The following is a 19,434-nucleotide window of genomic DNA, read 5'->3' on the forward strand; positions in this document are numbered from 1 at the left end:
TGATAGCAACTCCATATGGTGAGGCATTACACCTATTTGAGACGCTAGATTAGGGCAAGATAAATTGTTGTCTGGAAATAGTCTGTTACTCTCTTGACTTTGGAAGGAACTTAGAGAGGAGGGACACTTAGGTTTGGATTATTTGTCACTAGTCTCTGAGACTGCCTATGTTTCTGTGGAAGTCAATGCTTGGACACACAGTAGAATGATACCTTGATAAAAGAAACAATATGTGCAGCAGCACAAACAAGCTCGCTGTCTCTAGACTCCAGTCTGGGGATGAACTGTGTACTGGTTCAGATCCTATGCAATCCCACTGAAGTCAGTAGTATTTTATGGGGAATTAAGCCAGGGCAACACTTGAACTCTAGTCCTCCTCATTTTTTCCTAATTCTTCTATGGAAATGGCCCAGTCTCCTGCAGCTTTTCCGATAGTGACAGCAGCCACTGTTTCCCTCTGTTCTTTTAATTTTTTTTCCTCCTAAGGTTTTCCTCCCCCTCTTCATTCTGGTTCATTACTCCCACACTGTGTAAGACACTCGTACAAATGAAGAGAGCCATTACCAGGAACTGGCTATCACCTCCATAGCAACAATAGCATCACAAAAAAAATACAATACGAAAACAACAAAAGGTCATTTTCCGTAGCCAGCATTTCCAAGAATGATCTCAATTTTCATAAAACAATGTTTATAAAATTGTTAACACCCCAGGGTCATGTCTGAACAAAAATAACCATTTCTATAAGGTTCTTTGCCATCCTATTACTACTTATTTGTTTTGCAACAGCTAAATATATTCCAAACCACAGCTCTAAATCCAAGCACCATCAAGTTTGGGAGAAGTTTAAAACCTGTGCCCAAATCTGGATATACATATTTTTCTTCAGCTGGTCTCTTTTTGTATAATGGGCTAAATGTTTCAAGGAGTTGGCATGTCTTTCAAATACATAGCCTATGCCAGGCATTTTGAACTGCAAAAGTATGAACTTCTTTGCCTGTCCAGATGTTACTCTTCAGTATCAGAAAATGTACTTTTTTAGGAGGAGGTTTGTAAAAGTCAGATATAGGCTAGGCTTCAACATGGAGATGGAGGGACCGGCATTTCAAGTTGTACCCCAACATAGAGAGGGAGGGAATACCTGACTCATTCCATCCCTAGACTGTGCAACATAGAGAGGGCCACAGCCTCAGCTTTCTCCCTGGGATTTCCCTGGTACTTCCAACACCCTTATACCTAAGCGAGAAACACTTCTGAATCAGGATTAGAGTCCTCTTACATTAAAGGAGGGTGTAGGAAGTGATAAAACAGATTTGCTGAACAGAACCCACCTTCTAAAGGAAAGGTGAAACAAAAAACCCTTTTGCTTTGCTATATCCATCCAGGCATCAGCTTCCAAGCACCAGCTGCCCTGAGTTCAGGTTTTTAGACCATTGCCTGTGCCTGTTTATGACTCTCTGTGGACCTGTAGATAGGGCAGATAAGTGCTGCTTTATTGAGGTGGGCCATGCTATATGGTTTTTGCTTTTCAGGAGAGAAGTCTACAGGAAGCTGAGCAGCCTTTATCCTACTCATGCCTGTACACAGTACCTGGATGCTTTCCAGCAGCTGGAGAAATACTGTGGCTACCAAGAGGATAGCATACCGCAACTTCAGGATGTCTCCAGATTTTTAAAAGGTCAGTCATTATGAACCATGGTTTATTCTAGGGTTTCCTGGATATGTTTGTACACCACATACACACACAAACCATCTCTTAGGACCCAAGCTGGTGAGCAGAGTTGATTAGCTGCAGAGTTCCCTCGTGCAAGATGAGCTGTAGCACAGGGCATTAATACCGGGTATATCTAAGAACCAAGCTGTAAGTAAGTTTGTGTTTGCTCTGTGAGTGGCTGCAATTGGTGTAGTACTAACCAGCTAATTCCAGTACTAGCAGCAGTACAGCTACAGTAGTACACTAGTCAGCATGACTTCCACACACAGGTTTCTACAGGTTTGACTGTACTTTACACTTCTATAACTATGCTGCTAGTAAGACCCAAACACAAGTACAGTTATATACCTCTGAAGTCCACTTTTTTTCTCATACGTGAGACAGGATGGCAACATGTATTAGAGGAAATGATTTGCAGGAGGTCCTGCTAGTCAGTTAGCAGCTGCCTTGAAACAGTAATGCATCTTTCTGTTTCCACGGCCTCACTTGCCACACTGAATTCTTTGGTACCTACCGTGTGGCTGACAGGACAGTAGAAAGGCTGTAGCACTAGTCTGTAAATGCATGAAGATGTGGCCTTACATAAAAGGACAGATAAGATTACTAGGCTGACTTACCTGCTCTTAGCTGCGGGCTGACTAGCAAGGCAGGAGAGGAAGGGAGCCTGCATTATTTTTATGAGGCCACTGGCTGCATGGATTCTCAAGGCCAGGTGCTTTGTGTCAACCAGATGATTTCCTACTGTTATCAAGAACGACTGAAAAAAGGTGGTCTTTAAAGTGTCCTTGCTCCTTCTCAGTGAGAAGGAGATGTGCCAGAGAGAAGGACAGCTGATCACTATGATGAAATGAATAATAAAAATTGTGGCTTTACTTTAAATAAATTAAATTTAATATTCAGGGAATCAAGTGACCTGCTCCATATATCAGTAGGTGATGCTGGTAAGCTTGAATAAACTTTCTGTTGCCGAAATGTTTCCTAAGTCATTGCCATTTTTAGGGAAGACTAAGCTAAGCTGTTTGATGACAAAGTTTTTATTGCACATTTAGTGTCAGGGAATAGAGGGTTGGCATATGGAAAGCATCTCTCACAAGCACCATCACATCGAGCTGTAGGAATTTTTCTGTGTATGCATTATGTATTTTCTCATGTATTTTCCCTTCTATTCAACTTTTCATCTTACTTCCCACCTATAGTAACTGGGCTGATAAACATTTTTTCTCATGAAGTAGTTGATCTCATCTCATCTTATCTTATTTACACAGTAGCTGACAGCAGGGAGCTCCAGAAATCATGTGATGCTGACTTGATTACCATAGATACTGATATTCTTTAAGTGGATCAGGTGATTTCAAAGTGAGAGAATTTATGATAATGTAAGAATATCCTGTTGTGATACTATTTGTGTTGCTCATGTCGATTGACAGGATTTGATAGCCTGGAGTCTGCTCACGTCTTTTGTAGGCTCTGATTCTAAATCTTCTCTATGCCACACAAATCATCCTAAGCAGAAAAAATGCATTAAAAATAGTAGTTCTGAAAATTCTTTTATTAACTGTTGGGAAGAGGTTCACAATGAGTTTCAACACATCTACTATAAACATGGGGTGTCAAGTGTAAGCTAATTGTCCAAATTTTTCTGAGTGGGAATGAGAATCAGGCACTTCAGAGGCATTTTATTCCATTCTGGAATGGGTGTCTAAGAAAAATGGAAAGAACGGCTCTCGAGAGCACCAGTCCTACCCTCCTTAAACTGTAGATAAAACCTGGATTAGTTTAGCCTACAGGCTTTGGAAAAATTATACATAGATGGAAAAAAGTGTGTTCAAAAGAACTATGTTTACAGCTAGATGTAATTAAGAGTGAATAAGCTATTTTAGTCCCATTATATGGGGCTTTGAACTGATATCTTTCTTATCTTCAATGATTGCCTCTAGTCAGAAGCATTTGCAAGGTCTGTAAAATCTGTGTTAGAGACAGCCTCATGCCAAGCAGCCACTGGGTGAGGGGTATGATTTATAAGGAATTCTTCTGATTTATTACTAATTTAGATGGCTTTTACCACCAGCATTGGTAAGGCTAGAATTTTTACTTCTTACAACTCATCAATCAACAGTATGCTTAGGTTCTTTCCTGTGTTACAGGTGTGCAGTGCTCAATCAGCCAAACCTTAACCAAACTATAGGCTGTGATGTGTCTCCCAAAATTCCTTGGCATACAGTGGAGGTATTTCAACTACAGCCTATATGGAGATGCATAGTGTAGTTCCTTCTGTCACCGGTTAGCTCTGGGTGAACCCCGAAGTGTCTCACTCTCCCATTTAGGACATAAATCTCAACATATATCTTTGCTAAATACTGCCTTTAAAGACTGGACCATTCTTTAGCATATGTGATGATAAGACTTTATATAGAATAGAATAGACTAGACTGTTTCAGTTGGAAGGGACCTACAACGATCATCTAGTCCAACTGCCTGACCAATTCAGGGCTGACCAAAAGTTAAAGCATGTTGTTAAGGACATTGTCCAAATGCCTCTTAAACACTGCCAGGCTTGGGGCATCAACCACCTCTCTAGGAAGTCTGTTCCTGTTTGACCACTATCTCAGTAAGAAAATGCTTCCTAATGTCCAGTAAAAACCTCTCCTGGTGCAGCTTTGAATATAATGGACTATAGGGATGCAGAGAGGGAGAAGGATATCCTGGATCATTTTATAACCAGCCTACACAGCCAGATAAACTCCGTCTTCTCTTTTACTCAGTAGTATCTGTGAACTCCAGCAAGCAATTACTTTTGACTTCAATACAAGTTGAACTACAAGATTTGTGTAATGTTACTGGCTTGCTAGTGAGACTGGTTTGAACAGAAATGAACTCTACATCATACGTATTTCATAATTACTTAAAGGGAATTTAAATGGTTAACCATGTGACCATTTAATAGGACAAGGATTTTTCTAAAGAGTTAACTAGATGAACCCAGGCACATCTTTCTTTCTAGGAAAGATGTTTGGATTTAGGCATTCATTGTCCTCCACAGCTGGAAGAAATTACAGCCAGGGAACTCAAGCAAGCTTACACTACAGCGCATAGGCCTGTATATATGAGTGTTTTAGGCCAAGAATTAAGCCTTACAGATCACTTTAGGTCAACTGCTCAAGACCTTCGCTTCAACTCATTTTGATTTCAGAGACCTTTGGGCAGCAGGTCCAATCAGCCACACCCCCAATTCTCCACTGATTGCTGGTTTTATTGTGCAGTAATGAAATAGAATTTCAGATTTTGCAGATATTACCTTCAGCAGATAACTTTTTCCTATGGCTTTTCAAGGCATCTGGCCAAGTCTGTTCCATCAGCAGACTGTCTGATTCACTGGCCTATATTTAAAAGGGCATCTCAGGGAACATAAGCTGTAATTTTCATTTTCCCTCCTGCTCCTCCAACATGGATGCTAAAGCAATATAAATTTCCCTAGGCTCTTTCATAGACCTTCCAAAAACATGCTACTTAGGGCTTGGTTCTCGTCAGATATATTTTTCAGCTGCTGCAGTTTTCAGTTAAGTCAGACTCAGAATTTAGCCCAAAGATGACCAGATTCTGAGATTTTCACATTCCTCTGGATTGGCTTGGTATGGCACCAGCAGCAAGGGAGTACCCTTCTTATGCCAGCTCCTGGCCAGTGCCTCAGGAGACATAGCTGATTGTCTGTCTATTCCCCCAAGCACCCTGCTTTCTTAATTGGGGAGGTGGGGAGAATAGTAAGCTTCTTTACAACCACTTCTGATTCCCTGGTTAACTCTGATGCCTTTGCTCAGCATATAGACAAAGATAAAGATGTAATCTCCATAGGTTTTTCTGCTGTTCAGCTTTGAGGCAGTTCTGTACTCATTACCTTTGAATTCAGTGGAGCAACAGGAGATAACAATGGCAAATGCTAACCGCCTAGTCCCTCACTTTCTCATGTAGAAGCATTCCTTGCTGTTCAATCTTTTTTTGTTCTGTATAGCTTCAGATGTTTTGTCACTTCTAATTCTTCCAGTTAAGCCTTCCCCCCCCTTTTCTTCTCTTTCTCTTTTTTCTTTTCTTTTTTTTTTTTTTTTTAAATGAGAAAACGGCTAATAGCCAGACAGAGCAAGACAAGAAATGCTGGAAGAAACATTAAAAACCAAAACAAAACAAATCTTGTAAATGGCTTGGTTTCTGGGTGGGATTTTTTTTGCTTGTTTACATAAAATAAATTAGGTTCGAGGCTTCATGACACAATAGAATATGGATAGAGAAGGAAGAATAAAGCCATTTCTGATTTTTTTTAAAATGCAGTTTTATGCTTTAAAGAAGATGAAATGTCATTTATGCGAGCTGAGAACGCAACACAGATTTTGAATATAGGACTTCAAAAAGATTGTCATTGGCTCTCTTTTAAAGCAGCGATTTTCAATTTTCTTAGCTTTGCAGACCACCAAGATGTTTCCCATGGAAATGTAGATTGTATTCTGCTGACCATAGGACTGGTCATTTTATTAGTCATCTCTCACAGACCTTTCATAGTAATGTAGCGTGTCCTGGGGTAGCACTGATAGCACAAGCTGAAATCACGGTGCAAAAGTATTGCATTCTTCTCTCCTGTTCTACAGACACATGCAAAGCAAAACATGTATGATCACATCACTGGGAGGCTGTGTAGTTAGTTCTAGACAAACATAATTGTGAAATAAAAACTGTGGAGAAAAATCGATGAGAGCACTGATGGAAACTCTGATGTTAAATGGTTAAGAGTGCTGGAATTTGGCCCTTATCTCTGATGAGGACCTGTTTTCTCTTTCTCCTGCATGTTCCCATTTTAATGAAGCCCAGGCAGAAAGATTAAAATGACAGCAAGTTTTGCCAGTGCTGGGCTAGTTTATACATGTAGAGCAGGCAAAGGGAAATGAAGTTGCATAGTATGCTCCAGTTCTACCTTGTAGTATGTTGAAATAGGCCCATTGAGGAACAGAAGAATTGCCCAGACTGGAGCAGACACATGGTCTACCTACTTCTGTCTTCAACAGTGCAAGGTACCAGGAGTTTCAGTGCAGGGAATAAGAAAGTCTGCAGGAGGGGGCTAAACCGTAACCTAGCACCAGGGAAGAGCCAGCTGCCCTTAGACAAGTGTTAAGGGTGGGGTGTGCCCCTTAACTAACTCCTGTTTTTCTTTTACATATGCTACGTGGGATATGAGAGAGATAATCCAAGAATTAACAGACTAGCCACGACTGAAAATACAGATTCTGTCCCCTGCTTTATCATAAGGATCGTATGTGACCTCAGACGTATCACTGACATGTGGAATATAGTAGATAAATGTGTGTAACTGTGCTAAAAATGCAAACTAGAGTAGGCGGTACTCCCATACTTCATATCATTGCTGTATGAATATGTGTAGGATGGATGGCTAGGGGATTTGGTGTTGCAGTAACTGGACCCATAGCAGTACAGGGGCACGCCAATAATAAGCCAGGACCCTACTGTGCTTAGGTGGAGGAAGCAACAGCACAGAGCATGAAGGTCCTGTGAAACTGCCTGCCTGAAGTAAGTGTGCCATGCAATTAACCCTGGAAATGCCTGAATTCGGTCTCACTTTACTTTGCAGAGAGAACAGGTTTCCAGCTGAGACCAGCTGCAGGACTGCTGTCTGCTCGTGACTTCCTTGCCAGCCTGGCATTTCGTGTCTTCCAGAGCACACAATATATAAGGCATTTCTCTTCTCCTATGCATTCCCCGGAACCGTAAGTTTGATGCTCTGGCACAATCCTGTCTTTCTGAACGTGTTGGGGATGATTTTCTTGGGAACAGCTGTGGAGCTCTATCCAGTAGTCCACAGAATGAAGCAATTTGAGAAACTGGTAGCTGGGGAGTTAGAAGGGGAAGTCATGCATGAGAGGGTGTGGGTCTCTCTTTTGCAAAGTTGTCTGGGGAAGGAAAAGACTGGAGAATATCTGGTTTAATCTTTTTATCCTGCCTTCAGTTACCATCTGCTGGGGTTTGATTCCCTGCTGTGAAACTCTCCCAGTAAGTGCTGGCCAGACAACAGCAATTACATTTCATGAGAAATTACAAGTTTGCACAGACACTTTTGTTGTATGCTGGGACAAAACAGGGCCTTCAAAGATGTTGTGACATAGGAGACTAGTGCCTCTGCCATCCCAAGTGAGGCAACAGCCAAGGTAGCGGGGGGCAGCTGCCCCATGGCAGAAGGGAATGCTCTGTCACACTCCCTGCAGAGCCAGACAAGGTATGGAGGCAGCTGCTGAGGAGCAGCCCTGACACTAGCTCCCGTGGGGGTCTATCGGCTGAAGTCCTTCACAGGAAGTTCATGAAGGGCAGGAAAAGAAACCCTTATTAAACATGAAGGTCACTTGTTTTCCAGAGACTGCTGCCATGAGCTGCTGGGTCATGTTCCCATGCTAGCTGATAAGGAGTTTGCCCAGTTCTCACAGGTAAGAAACTTGTGCTGCTGGCTGTTTAACCAACTGCTCTGGATAGCAGGCCAGACGTGCCTCAAAGACATGCAGCTCACCATGCTTGAAACGCTATTTTAAGACTTGATCGTGCCTGAATCACAACCTCCAGGGGTGGTGGGCTAGCAGTGCCGTGGGAGACATTTAGTCCAAGGGAGTGGTAGCACAGCTCTCTATGGACTTCGTGTAAAAAGGAAGGGCAGGCAGTGCTTGTGGGACTTCTCTGTGGGAGGGCCGTGTCAGTCTACAGAAGGATGCCAGCGGAGCCTCTGTGGTGCTGTGTGTTTGAGCTGTACTGACTACACTGTTCCCCTGGCTTCCTTTCCTACACCACATGAACCTAACCAGCAACAGCCATCAAGCCCCCGGGCTGGTTCTGTCTCTGGATGTACATTTTTATGTTGCATGATACTTTAATTGTGTCCATCACCATGTCATTCATTAGAGTTGTTTTTCCTTTTACAACTCACCAGATTCTCACAGCATTGCTCACACTGGTGAGGAGGCTCCAAAAAGCAAACAGGGCTTCTTTGTACAATAAGGGGCTATTTAGTAGGAGCAGTCAGCATCAGACACAAGTGAACTCAATGACCTTGTATAATTAAAGGCTTCAGAACTACGAATATGCCTCAAAACCATAGCAGAGGGAAGAAGATAATTCATGTTCTAGGCTTATCCATCAGTGGACATTGAGGAAACTGGCAATAAGAGCAGAGGGGCTACATGGTGTAGATCCCTGTCAGAATATCTTAAAAAAGAAAGCCAATTCACCTCACATAATGTGATTTCCAGTTGTATTGACTTGGATACATGCCAGTTTCCATTTTGGTCATAAATATTGGTTATTACCAGATTGACTTGAGTAGTACTTAAAATATCCTAGTGGTCTATAATTTATTCTGGAAGAAACCTCTTTAGTTCATTTCAGTACCAGAACTGAAGACACATTAGAAATAAGAGATTATAGCAATTTCAAAACTTTCAGCTTTCCTGTTCTCCTACCTATAACACAGACTATACAACACGGGATCACATTAAAAGAATTTTCACATTTCACTTTTTTTTCACAAAGTATTTTCACAGTCGAGATTCACCGCATGAAAACTCTTTTGTGTTCCATTCGATATGAGATGATGAATGGTGAAAATGCCCTAATTTTGTTTGTTTGCTGCATGATATGGTTCCTGGGATAGCTAAGAAGAGACATCTAAAGGTTCCTATTATAAGAATAACAATTAGCAGGGAGAACAGATGAGAGTAAACACAATCTTCCCTGCTTGGATCTGACCCACTCATAAGGGCTGTCAGAAAGAGAGTGAGAGACCCACCTTGCTGTCCTTCCTTCTCATGCCTCCCTATGAATCTCTGCCAGGGTTAGTTCAGCATTAAGCCAAGAGATGGTGAACTTTACACAGAGAACGCTGAGGATTAAACACTCATTTAATGTGTGTCCCAGTGGTGTGTAGCTGGGGGCCAGGGAGAGGTAGGCATCCTGGAAGCCATGGAAGGTCATTTTGGGTGACAAAAACAATGAATAGTTCATGCTATTCATGCTAGAAATGATGTGGTCCTCTGCCTTCCCCTCTTTCTCTCCCTTGGGCTGAATAATCACACTAGTGTAACACTGCCTGCTTGCTTACTTGCTTTAGGATATTGGACTGGCTTCTCTTGGATCGTCTGACACGGAGATTGAGAAACTGGCCACAGTAAGTACAGATGGCAGTTTAATATCGGAGGCAAAACCCAAACAATTCACTGCATATCCCTTACTGTGCAGGGAAGGCTCTTCTCCAGTGTCTCAGGCTAGCTACAAGAATAGGAGCATCAGTAGGATTGTCTCTTCTCCTCATTCACAGGTTAGGGAGGTGCTGGAGCAGGGGCTGGAATCCCTCTGGAGGAGCCCAGAAGTATGTGAGGAAATGCTTTTGCTTGTGTAAGAGTATATGGCTGAAGCTAAGTTTCTACAATTTCAGCCACAGGAGGGTCTCAACTCACTTTCCAGATTCACCTAATAGGCTGGATACTCAATATGATGCCCACATTTTCTCCTACACAAGGTACAGGGGACCATCAGAATTTGGTGCACCTTGTATTCATTAATCTTACAAAATAGCTGAGCTCTTAAAAGCAATTTGACAGCAGGTACTGTCATTTGGTTCTGAGTCACAAAGCTGTGTACATCTGCCAAAACAACTCACACAACCCCTTGCTGCCATCTTAACTTGTTCTGAAAGGGGGCTGGAGGCCAGATTATATTTTTTTTCTGATAAAGGCAGCCATTTCCCAGTCTTGATGAATTTTTCAGGGGAGGAGAGGAGCCTTATCCTCACTGAGCAGGGCAAGGCTCATTCAGGAAAGGGGGTGGATGGGAGGAAACTGTCACTCCTGAAATTCCTCACCCAGTCCATAGCCCCACTCATGGTGAAGCAGAATGAGGCACTGTGTGAAGCAGATTATGGCTCACCTAAAATCTATCTGCATGCATCCATCCTTGGATCAGGACTAGATAAGGCTAGTAGTATTTTTAAAGTTGAAAGGACAAAAAGTCCCAGTGCTGCATTTTTTGTAGCACCATCCAGGTCCTGGGCTGGTGACATGAGGGAACTATATGCATTTCCTCTGCAATTACCCCTCTCTGAGTCTGGAGAGGCTTAGAGAGAGTAAGATTAAGGTGCATGCTTTTGTTAGGGTTAAAGGAATTATGGGTCCTGGAGAGCCATTTTGCATCATTATTCAGGTCTTGCTGAAACTTGGTGAAGGCCAGTGTCTTACGCAGGCCTCCTCTGCAAGCACTCCTCCCTGACCCTGGACTGGTTAGGACTAGATCAGGGGCAGGGTTACAGTTAGAAGAATGATGGGTCCCAGAACCCAAATTGTCATAGTATCATCTAGGGTTTGGGGAGGTAGAATGAGGGCACCTTTTTGAAAGGGCTACCTGCAGTTCAGGATCTGTGAGAATACAATTTTGTAAGCACCATTCAAGTTTTCTGAACAGCAAACGTATTCTGGATTAACATCTCAATCTTCAATTGTTTAAAAGTTAAACACCTAATCTAGGCTTATTGTTTAGGTTTCTTCTCTAGAAAGTGAAGACAGAGAAGAACCTGTAAAGTATTCTCTATTCTTATCTATAGATGTCTAACATAAATTCTTGTTTCTCTCTGGGAGTCCCTATCATTCTCTGTTCATTATAAAGAGAATGTAGGTAACTAGCTTAGATGATTGACAACATTTAAGCTAACTTTGCTTGTTGCTATGGTCTGTAACATTTGTAAGACAGACTTTGAAATGCCATTATTTCATTAAGTCCCTGGACTTCTGTAAGTGGGTGGATCCATGCACAAGTGCTGGGAAATTGACAGTGTTCATGCTGTCCATAGAGTCCTGCTAGTACTGGGTCTTGTACCCTGTTAAGACAATGAGAGCTGAAAGAACCTCACTTACTATAAGCTAAATACAAGATACCTAAGGAAACAATAAAAAGACCTCCTCCCATGTCTCACTTTCCAGTCAAAAAGACCTTCTGCAAAATGAGGAGATATTTGAAAGACTTTTCACTGCAAAATAATAAGAATCATGATTATTAACACAATAAGAATGCAGAATTATTAGCTGAACTGTAAGGAAAGCAGCTCAGGATTCTGCACAAAGAAAGATCCTTGCATGCTGTTTCTTTAGTGGTATATTTGCAAGCTAAAACCAAGTCATCAAAATTATAAGACATACAAAAGAGGGTGGGAGAAAGAAAGAGAAAGAAACTAAGAGGTAGAATAGACAGAATAGCATAGAGTTTCATATTATTTTACAAACTGCCTGCAGTTCTTTAAGAAGGGTGCTGAGAGTGCAATACTCGCAGCTAAACTGAAGCCAAGGTCCAGCCCTGTGTATGAGGCAGCAGAGAGCTATGTGTCCCTAAAGGAACCTTGAAGAGTTGTGACACAAAGCTGTGTTTTTGAAATGCCTCATGTTTTCCATGTTTTTCTTTTGCACAATACCTATCCAGCAGCTTAGGGGTCAGGCTATGTCCAGAACTGGTCCTTCACTGCCCATTTCCTTAGATGCCATAATAAGGGAAGGGCTAACAGGTTGGCAGAGCCGAGTTGCTTTTATCCCACTACAGTCCAGCAGGTAAAGAAAGTATGGTCCTAATCATGCTTTATTGCCAGAAAAGCCTGGACAGATGTATCTTTATTTTCTGCTGGAGGATGATAAATATGCTGTTGGCATAATCTTAAAGGGTACATTGCTGCTAAGGAATAAGTCATTCTTCAATTCATCTGAATGCTATCACACAGAAAAAGGAGGAGGGAAACTGTCCTTTCCAGTATCTTTCCTAGGATCTTAAACCCTCTATGGGGATCCACCTGTCCTTCTGGGGACTATGGGTTGAAATTTGTCAGCTTCCACTGACTATAATGAAGCAAATAGCTTGCAGGATAATTTGTAATATCTTCCAAAGAAAAAAAGAGGATAGGACTTTATGATTTTATTTACCCATGTAATTATCATTAGCAGTTTTTTTTCTTTTTCGGCGAGTGAGAATGAGAAGGATGGCAAGTTTAGAAAAAATATGTGTTATAATTTGTGTGTATTATATAAGTTGAGAGAAAAAATAACATATACAACTACAAAATTTGAAGATACAAAGAAATTAAGGAATAAGGATAAAAGAAAATTAAAGGAAAAATGAGAAGCTTAAAAATGAACTGCCTGTTGAGACTGTTTTTCACAAGTTGTTCTTTTTACCAGCTTTATTGGTTCACTGTGGAATTTGGTCTCTGCAAGCAAAACGGATCGATCAAAGCTTATGGGGCAGGACTGCTTTCATCTTATGGGGAGCTTATGGTATGCATCAAACATATGATATTGAAAGGTTTCTGTAGTCCAGTTTTCTAAACTCTCTGGTATAAGCAAAATAGTTTCCTTGCGTAAAACAGTATTATTTAAAATATTGATTTTTCTTTTACAAAGAAATTCTTTCTCCCTTCCCAGAAGCTACTGTGTAGGAGAAAAACTACTGTAGGATTGTATTTGTCTACCACCTAAAGAGATGAAATGCAATGAAAGCAACCAGCCTATAAAGTATTAGATTTGCTTCTTACTGTTCCTGGCTAGTAGTACTACAGTTGACTTTAACAAAAAACTCACGTACCTTTCTCAATTACTCACTAGAGGGCAATATTATGCCTATTATAAACTGCTCCTTTGTCCATGCCATTGACATTCATGCACATATGAATTGGAAAGGCATTGACTGACTGGACCAAATAAACTGCAAAGAAACTGTAAATAACATAGACACTGACAAAAAGAGAAAACTTTAGTATTTTACATTCCTAAATAAGTTTCAAAACTAATCCCATCTCGAGTTTTATGGAGATGAAAATCTGAGTACACAGGTTTGATACTGCCCTGCCTGGACAGATTAACTGTGGAAAGAGGGACTGTACACCTTTACAGAACGCTTATGGGTTTCCCCTCCTTTGGACAAACAGCTGATAGGGGAGATACTAATTTCTCCTCAGTTTCTCAGAGCAATGAAGCAGATGATGAGTTTCTAAGTGCAAAAGCCCTAAACTAGTATTAGTAGGTCTCAATTGCTTCAGGTTATGCAGATGCTGGATGATTTTTTGGAATTAGTAAGAGCCAAAGGAAAATAAAATGCACTCTTTTAAAGCATTTTTATAAACCAGAAATCATTTTTTTCATGGGAGATATATTTTAAGCTTAACACGTAGACACAACAGCCTAACAGCCAGCTACATGATACATTCACATGGAACCATGGCTGGATTAGAACAGCTTGGACTCCCATAACTGGAGATAGTTGGATTGCTATGACAATAAATATATTGCAAAACTCTCCTAATGGTACACAGATCAGCCTGATTCCCAGTCAACTGACAGAAGGAAGAAACAACATGTTAACATATCCCAAGACATTTATAACAGAGGGGCAGTTGAGAATTAACACATAGAAAGAGGAACCCTCCCAGGCATCAACCGTTATTTTACAACATGCTAAGTTTAGCATTAGTTTTCTCCCAACACTTGCAATGTGGATGTGGAGACTTTTGTGAATAAACTCTGTGGCATATGATTTGCAGAGCGTTCTCTCTTGATAAGCTGAGAGCTCTGCATGCTCATTAGCCCTCTAGAGAAATAAACGTGCCTTTGTTTCTATATAGCAACCTGCTCTTGTGCCTGACTGCTCAGGAACATGAGCAAAAGTGTGCTAGCACTATCGCAGCACTTATTTGTAGAACAGTGAAATGTATTGTTTTGAAACAGCAGGTCAATGAGCTCCCCTGCAAATTAGGCTCCGGTGCAATGCATTTGGTTTACATGTCTATCTGTTCTAGGATAAGTCTGAAGGTACTGTTTTTCTGAGAATCCTTCAGTACTTGCTATATTCACAGCCAACAAACAGGAAACCTAGGCTTGCTCTTATTTACCTGGTAAAACCAAAAAGGTCCAATATCAAAGCACAGTTCAAGGCAACATTTATTCTGCTTTGTCTGCCTGAATAGTTCATAGTTTTAAATCAGATGTGCTTACGTGTTAAACAGCATACTAAAGGGCAGAGTTAATCATGTCTCCAATAACTACATAGCTAATATGCACCACAGAATCTATCTGTGTGGTATTACCTCTTTTTTTTGTTTATTTTTTGACACAGGTGAAAGTAAAAATCACACCAGAAATGCTCACTTTTGGTGGCTGGAGTTGAGTGTACCAGACTTGTGCTCTCTCTCCTCTCTTTCTAGCCTTTTCTTCATCAGATACCAACAAGCTCTTCTGCTTTTGGTTAAGGTAGTAAGCAAGAACTGCTTATTCACAAAACCGTGCCATATAACAAAAAAGTATAACTGCATCTCAAATTCCCTACCTCTCAGGTTGACAATGGAAGTCATAACTGTCCTTGAGTTGATAAACGGCAGATTCTTGTTATTACTTTTATCATCAGTAGTTGTTGGGTAATGTTGCTGGATAAACTTTTGATACAGTTGGGTCCACCTAGGTCTTCATCCATCATATTACTGAAATTACATGCAGATGTGGTAGCATTTATATTCAACAGGTAATGAAGAAAGATTACCTCCCTTCCAAAAGTGTGTCCATCTTGCATGTGACACCTAAGACAGTCTGAAGATGGGCAAGTAGCTCACCAGCAATGCTGCTATGTCCCCTCTACAATCCCTATGTGAGCTCTGCATGTTCATCACTGTGTAGCTTTTGGGGCAGCAGCTTAGTGGGTTCTGTGCACTTCACCTTGAGCATCTTAAAATTCTTGTACACAAATTAATTATATCAATGGCCTTAAGTGCTGAAGTTTCCTTTTACGACTGACTGATTCATCTCACAGATTTTTATTTGGAACAAAACTGAAACACAAGAATGTTTCCGTTTAATAATTCTAGTCTGCATAAGCATCTGATTCTAACTTCAGTATAGACAGTGACAGTGTGACTTAAGTGCTGAGGTCCTATGCCTAGGACTTGCTAACAACTTGAAAATGTATACCGACTGTTTCTTTTACAGCTGAAGAGAGGAAATACATGTAGTGCAGTGTCTGTTTCATAGCAGGGATTTTTTTAGAAATACAGCAGTGGCTAGGAGGTTTTGTTAGAGAAGATGAAGATTGGAAGATAGTGAGGCTCATGATAGCCTTCAGTTTCTTGCAAAGCTCATTTTGCAGTCTTAAACTGGCTCTAGAGAAAGCTCTAGATAAGTATTGTCCATCGTGATAATTATCTGCCAGTCTTCTCAGTTTGGGTCCAGATGGGGGCTTGTACATGGAGGCCCCAAACTCAATTCCGTATCATTTAGCTGATTGGCATACTTGGCACAGGCAGGCTCACTGCAGCTCATGTGACGGAGGAGACACGCTGCAGCAACCCGCACAGAGGAGGGGTTTCCTCATCACTGAAGGCTTCTGAACCAGGAATAGTAGCATGTTTTGGTCACTGAGGCATGAGTTACTAAGGCTAGGTGGTTTGTTACAAGAAGATAACGTCTAACCAGCTGGAGAGGGTGAACAGTATGTCCAGCTGATATGCGAGAACTTAGCATCAACAAGGGCCCTGGGAACATCTCTGAACTGCAGCCTGGACTAACTGCGATTTTATGACTGTAACCCAGAGAACCACATCCTGACTTTGAAGCCTCCAAAATCTTTTCCTCTTCTCCACGTCCCCCACTCTGACCAGTTTGAACTCAGCTTTAGGAAGTTATTTTCTGTGAATGAGCTGATCCTGCCCAAAGTCAGGCCATAACTTGGGAGAAAGGTAGAGGATGAGAGGCAGAGCTAGACACCCTCTGCATGAGACTTGCACTTGAATCCATGTTATCTAACAAATCATCTAGTGACAGCAGCTAGGTATCAGATGGGACAGTATAACCGTACCCAAGTCTAAACTGAACAGTTGTAATGGGTCTGACTGCTGGCCAACCTTGCCTCCTCTGAACTGTAAGAATTCCTCCCCAACAGACTCTTGGTATTGCACTGTTTATTTCACTATACTCTGTCAGCTGTTCTACATTATCCAAAATGCTTCTCCTGTTAACACTCAGCTGGACTCTCTCCTACATACTGTAAAATCTTATGGCTCATACCACACTTCTGGCAGCACTCAGTGCTACATATGCTTTTCTTGCAGCACAACAAGTACTTAACTTGTAGAGGCCTTTAAGGCCATCCGGTTTCAAGCTGAACTTCCACTGAAATCAATGGGATTTCAGTTCTGCTTCAACATTGACAGCACAGCGGGACCCCTGTCAGGTTTTGAGTTTCTGAAATCTTTTCCTGTTAGTCCCCAGAGCTTCTAAGATTATAAGAGCAGCCTCATGTTTGTGTATATCTTCCATCTTAGATTGTATGAGTGCTCTCCAAGGTTTATTCTTCAATTACACACTGCAAATGAAGAACAGGAAAAACACCATCTTTTAGCATTTTATATTCTTGTTCTTTTTTAAAAAAAGATCTGTATTAATTTCTGCATCAGTTCTGCAGCAAATTGGCCTACTGGTTAAGGCACATCTCCAGTGATGGAGAGTTCAGGCTCAGTTCAGTGAAATATCTAAAAATGTTCTTAAGGGTACTGTCTGAAATTTTCCAGTTAGCAGATTTAGCTGAAAGTCTCATGCAGTGTCACCCACTCTTACCAGTTCTTTACAAGTACCATGGGAGTTGGCATTTGGATCATAAAACAGCGAAGGGAGCCTTCTGAAGAAGAGAGTAAGACAAACAGGCAGATCTCAAAGAAGGGGTGGGTACTCTCCCTAGGTGGATGGGACCCACTGTCCAGGCTGAAGGTGGAAAGAAAAGTCTCGACGTTGATTGGGATGAGTTTCCTTTTTCCTTTTTGTTTGTACCCAGGCCATTTCATCAGAGTGGCCGTGGTGCTCACCAGCCTGGCCAACTGGAAGCCCAACCAGCTTTTAGGGACATTTGCAGTGCAGTTCAAATGTCACTGGAGCTGAGTTAGCTTTTAACTATCTCACTTGACTTTCAGGGTCAAACAAATTGTGCAGGAACTCACCTGAAGCCTGAGCGGCACTGCCTCCCCAGGACCCTGCACAGGTCCTAAACAACCAACACGAATACCTATACAATCACACTGTCAGCAGCTCTGCTGCTGGCTGGTTTAAAGGTATCTCCATAGGTGTAAACAAACGGTTGATGTGCCTATGGACAGCAGTGTGGACATAAGTGGCTTCCGTAATCCTCCTGTCTGCCTGAAGGGACAATGTAGAAGAACCTGAGAAGAACATATAGAAGAACCTCTGCGGGTCCAAAACACAAACACTCATATACAGACTATAGTGCATATTTATATCCTGGGCTTCAGGGAAGCTTTTAGGCTGCTTAACTCTCATGGGAGCTGTGCAGAAAATACCAGGAGCATTCTATCTGTATGTCAGTACAGCAGGAAATACGAGATTTGTGACATGGCCTGAGGACTTTGAAATAGTGCTGCACAGGGGTGTGAACTAATGATATTAGTTGAAAAAAGTGGCATGATATTATTTTTTCTTCTAGATATTCAGATTTTGAGGGGTGGCATACACTTCCCTCTCCCTGTCTGAGAACGTGGCTATGGTACCCAATTGTACATCACTGTAATACAGGAAATATCTCTTTCTTCTTTTCTTCTTTTTTCTTCTTTTTAAAAATTATTAAAACTGCTAATTATGAAAAGCACCTTTCACCCATGAAGGAACAGGACTTGATATTACCTTTAACTATTCCACAAAGATCATTTTACAGCCCAGTAGGCTCTAATTTTTGCTGTGTTCATTCACCTGCCCTAACCTGTGTTGTTTCTGTTACAAAGTACGCTTTATCAAACAAGCCAGAGTACAAGCCTTTTGATCCAGAAGTTACTGCAGTTCACCCCTATCAGGATCAAGCCTTCCAGCCTGTCTATTTCATAGCAGAAAATTTGGAAGACGCCAAGGCCAAGCTTCAGTAAGTAAAGTGTTTGTGGGTATTTTCCTTGAGGGAAACACACCGGATTGAATCCTAATCTCAAATGCATCTACCACTACTGCAATAATCATGCCAGGCTATCTCACTGCACACTTCATCTGCACAGTGGCTTTTTTACAACAAAGTTAAACATGAGATTGTTTATCTCAGAAAAGCTTCATAGTAAATCATAATTATATATCATTATGCTCTGTCCCATGCTTCATCTTAGCAATGCCTCATTTTAGCAACTTCTGAAGTAAATTCTGTAACTGAATAGTAAGAGTAGAGCACAATCCCGTAGTTGGGGTCCCCATTTGCTAGTCCATACATATAGGAGGTTGTGAAGAACTGATTTACCCAAGGTCACATGGAAATTTTATAGCAGACTCAGGAATTAACATGGATCAGCAGGGGGCTTAAAAACAAGAGTGCCTTTCTCCTCTGATTATATCTGCACAGGAATGCAGAATCAGCATTCACAGGCAATCTAATTTCTGCAAAGTGGCTGACTGCAGCCTAAAAAACATTATTTCAAATTAGCTTGAGGTGTTTCTAAATGAACTCATTTGACTGCCTTATGTTACACAGCAAGGATTTTTTTGATTTTACTTTTTTAAGGTAAGCAGGGTTTAGATTCTGGCCTTCATCTCCAACAGTTAGAACAACATGACCAATTCTGGCTGGTGGCGGGAGGCTGACTGTGGAACTACTGGGGAGCATGTAGGAGCTGAAATGAGGAATTTATTAGG

The 19,434-nt window shown here is 41.4% G+C and overlaps 1 protein-coding gene across 1 annotated transcript in view; it reads left to right on the forward strand.

Moving 5' to 3' along the window:
• LOC104158076 (tyrosine 3-monooxygenase-like) overlaps positions 1-19,434 on the forward strand; it is a 32,196-nt gene that overhangs the window by 11,691 nt on the left and 1,071 nt on the right. The window contains exons 6-11 of the mRNA XM_009695635.1: positions 1,533-1,678; positions 7,344-7,479; positions 8,121-8,190; positions 9,861-9,917; positions 12,961-13,056; positions 18,549-18,682. Coding sequence (XP_009693937.1) covers positions 1,533-1,678; positions 7,344-7,479; positions 8,121-8,190; positions 9,861-9,917; positions 12,961-13,056; positions 18,549-18,682 — 639 coding nt within the window. The remainder of the gene's footprint in view (positions 1-1,532; positions 1,679-7,343; positions 7,480-8,120; positions 8,191-9,860; positions 9,918-12,960; positions 13,057-18,548; positions 18,683-19,434) is intronic.

Source organism: Cariama cristata, unplaced genomic scaffold (genome assembly GCF_000690535.1).
Source record: "Cariama cristata isolate BGI_N322 unplaced genomic scaffold, ASM69053v1 scaffold12142, whole genome shotgun sequence".
Taxonomy (NCBI): Eukaryota; Metazoa; Chordata; class Aves; order Cariamiformes; family Cariamidae; genus Cariama; species Cariama cristata.